Here is a 5451-nt window from a genome sequence, read left to right as displayed (position 1 = left end):
TCTAGTTCTGAACCAGCTTAGCCAAACATGAAACACAAGTACTGACATGTTTGCAAGACATTTGCACATAATTCAAGTTATTATGATTTGATTCATGGAGGAACCATAACCTCTCAGACTTGGCAAGTAGCTCTTATCAGCATAAGACAAATAATGTTATTAGTACATGAAAAATATAGTAAGACTGTCATTATCATGATATTATTTTGAGTTATCCACACAAGAATGGAAGACAGTAAAGGTTAGCAAACTGAGAAGTTTTTATTGCATTCAAATTAGTCTTTGAAGGAAGTTGTCTTGTTGCAGGTGGTGGTTTGCAGCCTCCAAGCGTTGCCCAATGTTTTCTGTGTGAGGCTGGTTATGAGGTGGTGGTGGTGTTTGAGGAGATCACCTTGCCGTCCTTCATCTCCTCTGTGACCACTATAACCTTTTTAGTTGTGCTGACATTTGAACTGCCAAAACTGTAGAGAGACAAAGAAGCATAGTGCATACATAAAAAAATCGTAAGGATTCAATTAATTAAACTAGCTGTTATGAAAAGACAGCTTTTCCCTTTTCTTACCTTCCCTCTCCATCCAGCAGCCTCCTGTACTCTGTAATCTCCAGCTCTAGTCGTGTCTTGATGTCGAGCAGCATCTTGTACTCCTGGTTCTGGCGCTCTATGTCAGCGCGTAGCTGCATCAGTTGTTCCTCCAGGCTTGCCACCTGCATCTGGAAGCCTTGGAGCTTCATGGAATACCGTGACTCTGTTTCAGCCAAAGTGGCTTCCAGTGCTGCTTTCTGAGGAGAAGAGAAAAAAGGGGAAAAGCTGAAGGAGAAGATGGTCAAAAATGCAAATGAAAGCAGGGTTTAAACCAGACCATGATCATTTACCATGCTGTGTTGTGACTGCAGCTCAATCTCCAGGCCTTGCAATGTACGACGGATCTCAGAGATTTCGGACTTGGATGTTTGCAGGCTTTGTGTGCTTCCTGCCACCTCTTTGGTCAGCACCTCCGTCTACAGGAGACAAAAGAGAATTTCAGAGTCATGAATCAAAAATCTATGCAGACAAAGTTGAATTACTCAGTTGACAGCCAAAGTTTTCTCTAGTCTCACTTTTGAGTCAAACCAGGACTGAAGGTCTTTCTGGTTCTTAGCAGCCACTCCCTCATACTGCTCACGGATCTCAGCCATAATACTGCTCAGGTCTTCTTGTGGCCTTGCTTCCACCTCCACGTTGATCTGACCGGTCACCTGGCTCCTGGTAGCTGCCATTTCCTGTTTAAAAAGTAAGTTTTCTTTGTTTACTTGTTTTAGTGGATTATATGCAACATTCGACCAAATCCAGGGTGATGTAGATTCACTCATGTTTGCTACTCACCTCCTCGTGGTTCTTCTTAAGGAAGATGAGCTCCTCCCTAAGGCCTTCTATCTGCATCTCCAGGTCTGATCTGGCTAACGTCAGCTGATCCAGAAGTCTCTTTAGGTCAATGATGTCAGCCTCAACTGATGTGCGCATGCCAAGCTCATTCTCATACCTGCAAGACAGCATAAACCACACAGTTAATTTCAGAATCTTCCATTTGAGTCTTTCCCTGTTTTCCTAGTCTTAAACACAAGGATTTTCTTTTCCTGATGCTTACTTGGTTTTAAAGTCATCTGCTGCCAGTTTTGCATTTTCCTGGGCCAGAAAAATGCCTCCATTGACACAAATGGCATCCCGGATCTGTGTGATAACGAAATGTGTATTTTTTAGTTACTTATATGTTTCTAACTGAATGATTGATATGACTGTGCTGAATAAGAAATGACAGCGGTATATACTTTAAAACATACCTTATCCTGCAGGTTGTTGATGGTGGCCTCATAAGCTGAGTAATCTCGAGCAGACGGGGCGGCTTTACTCTCCAAAAACTGCTTGATCTTGAGCTCAAGTTCAGCATTGGCCTTCTCTAGGGTGCGTACCTTGTCCAGGTAAGAGGCCAGTCGGTCATTCAGGTTCTGCATGGTGGCCTTCTCACTGGCTCCAACGTGGAGGTCCATTCCACCTCCTGCACCAAACCCTCCACCAAAGCCTGCACCAGAACCTGCACCAAAGCCTGCACCACCCCCCATACCAAAGCCATAGCCACCCCCTGCCCCGCCTGCAGCTCCAAAACCACCTGAGGAAACAGAGATTCTGGCTCCACTACCTCCTGCACCACCATGAACACTTGAAGCATATGTCCTCCGCAGTGACCCACCACCCAGGCTTCTAGAGGAGCCCCCAGAATATGCGCTTAACATGCCGCTGGTCCTTGAAAAAGTACTCATTGTTGAGGCTGCTCAGGAGATCTGCCTGTTTTGGAGAGAAGGAGGTGGCTGAGATGTGCAGCTCTGCCGCTGGCCCCTTTTTATCCTGCACACTGCTGCTGGTTCTGTCACTGCCTCTTGTGTGGGTGGAGTCCTGCAGCCCTGATGGGATGAACATGACCAAAACGTTAGTATTAAGTTCCACCTATCTCACAAAACCTCCAGAATCTGCCCATGCAAGATGAAAATTAAAAAGTTTATCCTTTTAATGCTGTACTGAAATAAAGTAATGTCAGAACAATCACACTTCAGTACACTTGCAAGGCTTGTACAAGAAATGACAGCTTCACTGGATATTTTTAACATTTAATCCCATGCTCTAAAGAAATTTGTGTAAAAAGTTTATCATTTGTTTCTGCTCATTATTCAGTAAACTGTGAAACAACAACAACCTTTTTTACAACCATTTAACTCTCTGCTTCAAGTTAGTCATTTACTCAAATTTGACAGGCTTTAAATCTAGTTAGTTTTATGATGATGTAACTTCACTGTGTCATTCTTATTGTGCAAGAAGACCCACAGTTACCTAAACCTGTTTTGCCATCAAGGCAATAAGCTGTGAGAAAACAGTAAAATTCATCAGTATTGACTCACTTTAACCTGGACTTCATCCAACAAACACATACTCAAAAACGTCTGGGGTTTTTTTTCTCAGCATAGCTTTCCATGCTCATCACATTGACATGTAAAGTATGTTCATGCTGTTGTATCGAGTTATTGTTCCCATCTTAAACTCTGCTCTCATTTCATTGTGTAATCACCTGCAGGAGATGTTAGTGACTAATTTTGGCCTCATTCGAAACCGGGCACGGAGCAGTTTGGACGTTAACCGCTGAAATGACTGCATGTTATTTTCTTGGCATTGAACTTTAATTTATTCATGGAGCCAAAATGAAAACAAGCCTTTGCCTGTTTGCTTCTTTACATCTTACAGTCATTTACAATGCCTCCGAGGACTTTACTCAACTGTATTTAATCAAACTTGGTGAAAGGATGCTTTAATTTAAAAAGGAAGGGATTAAACCTTTTCCATCCAGGTCTGGATTCTTTTTTCTACAGTTACAGAAACAATGCATCCATTGTATCTCTGGGCTTTTGCTTGTACTTAAAAGTTTGGGTTTTTTATTCATCCAGCTATCAAATGGTTGTGAGAGGACTTAACAAAATACAGACCAGATGTTTTTTATCATGGACGTTTTTTATTTTGAGGCAAACCTATCTCATTCCCAATGCTGATGTTTTTCAGAGCACAGCTGCATGTTGGGGAAGATGTAATTTTCTCCTATACCCAGCAATCTCTCACAAATTTGCATGGACACGTTCCACTACGTAAAGCAGCCCAGAAGCACTGCCAGATACATGTTAACATACAATAGACTTCAGACATTAGACCACTCTTATCTTTCTGGCTAAATCTGTTCACACTTTTAAAGAACACATTTTAAACACCAAGTCTGCTTTAACAAATTCCCTTTTGAACAAAGCTGCAACAACAAAGAGCTTTAAGGGGACATTTCATAATAGGTTAATTGCCGGTTGTCAGAAAAGATTTAAAATGTCACTGAGCTATTTTTCCTCGGGCAGTTAAAGCAACTATCATGTCAGAGGTCTCTCACGCTGCTCTGCACACTGAAAAAAATGGAACGTTAGAAAAATATGGTGTTCATGAGGTTATACAAAAACCTATTTCAAGATATTGTGATCTAGATAAAACCAGCTGTGCAACTGCTTCTCTTTAGATTGAGTTTTGCACACACCCTGAAAAGAGTGTGGGCTGCAATTGATCTAAAGCACTTTTTCATATGAATTCCATTTAATTCTTTCAGCTCATGATAAAAAACTTACTTTTGTTGATTCAAGTACCTTCAAATCAAGAGAACTGCAGAACCAATTTAAGTGGATTGCTTCCATTTGTAGCGAGGGATTTTATAGCTTTTATCCAAGCTAATCTATCAAATCTATAATTAGTAGTTAGTTATCATGATTTTAACTTGACAGTCAAACTTATTCAAATCATTTAAATTGTGCAAACATCACAAAGACTCATGAGAAATGTCAGCAGGAACTTTGTGATAGCTACCCGATAAATTCAAGCTATGGGCCTGTGTCATGTCACATTTAGACCAAGTTATTGAAATGATCTGTTCTGTTTCAATGTTAAAGTTGGAACCATGAATCGTGCACCTAAAGCTGGTGTTTGTGATGTTCTGGCAGCAGAAATAAAGCTGTTGGTAATCATCTCTTACTGATGTTATCTCATAATACTTTGTGGTTTAACAGTATAGTGGGGCTGCAGTGGCTCAGGTGGTAGAGCAGGTCGTCCAATGATCGGAAGGTCGGGGGTTCGATTCCCACTCCCACAGTCATCTGTCGTTGTGTCCTTGGGCAAGACACTTAACCCTCCTTGCCTCCAGTGTTGGCATCGCTGGTGTATGAATGTTCGGTGATGGTCGGAGAGGCCGTAGGCGCAGACTGGCAGCCACGTTTCCGTCAGCTTGCCCCAGGGCAGCTGTGGCTACACACGTAGCTTACCATCACCAGGTATGAGTGAGGAGTGGATGAATAATAGATTCACAATGTAAAGCGCTTTGGGTGCCTTGAAAAGCACTATATAAATCTAATCCATTATTATTATTATTATTATTATTATTATAGTAAATGTGAAAGTATACAATGTAAATGCTTTTATCTCATGTTATGTTATCAGATACTATGTTGAAAGTAAGTTACCTTTCAGTAAATCAAAAATAAACCGGAGTCTTTTAAGTTGACTTTCTATCAAACTGAGTCTGAGATATTTAGATTCTTTATCTAAAGTGATTAAATAACTTGATTAAGTCTGACCTAAAACTGTCACACTGAACTAACTTGGTAACTGGTCTTAGATAAACTCAATTCAATCATTTCATTAATTTAAAAAAAAAATTAAGTTGATTCAGGTATTGTCTTTTTATAGTGTAGTATGAAGTGAAACAGCTGTTTCTGAAGTAATAAGCTTTAGGGATAGATCCATTTATTTGGGTGAGACTGGAATACAAAACTAGATTGTCCTAAGAGGCTGAATCTTTCCCCAGACCAAAGTTTTCACTCAGCTTCCATTGGCGCTAGATGTTGTTC

At 40.7% G+C, this 5451-nt stretch overlaps 1 protein-coding gene across 1 annotated transcript; it reads right to left on the bottom strand.

Annotated features, from left to right (window-relative positions):
* Nucleotides 1–242: 242 nt before the first annotated feature.
* On the bottom strand, nt 243–2361 carry LOC121638609 (keratin, type I cytoskeletal 13-like). Its single transcript, XM_041983479.1, has 7 exons — nt 1819–2361; nt 1626–1708; nt 1364–1520; nt 1099–1260; nt 874–999; nt 563–780; nt 243–461 (listed from the first exon to the last, which is right to left on the bottom strand). Exons 1-7 carry the CDS (start codon nt 2293–2295, stop codon nt 359–361), a joined length of 1326 nt encoding a protein of 441 aa, XP_041839413.1. The 5' UTR covers nt 2296–2361; the 3' UTR covers nt 243–358.
* Between the last annotated feature and the right edge of the window lie 3090 nt (nt 2362–5451).

Source organism: Melanotaenia boesemani, chromosome 4, assembly GCF_017639745.1.
Source record: "Melanotaenia boesemani isolate fMelBoe1 chromosome 4, fMelBoe1.pri, whole genome shotgun sequence".
Classification (NCBI taxonomy): domain Eukaryota; kingdom Metazoa; phylum Chordata; class Actinopteri; order Atheriniformes; family Melanotaeniidae; genus Melanotaenia; species Melanotaenia boesemani.
This window is presented reverse-complemented; position numbering and strand designations above follow the sequence as displayed.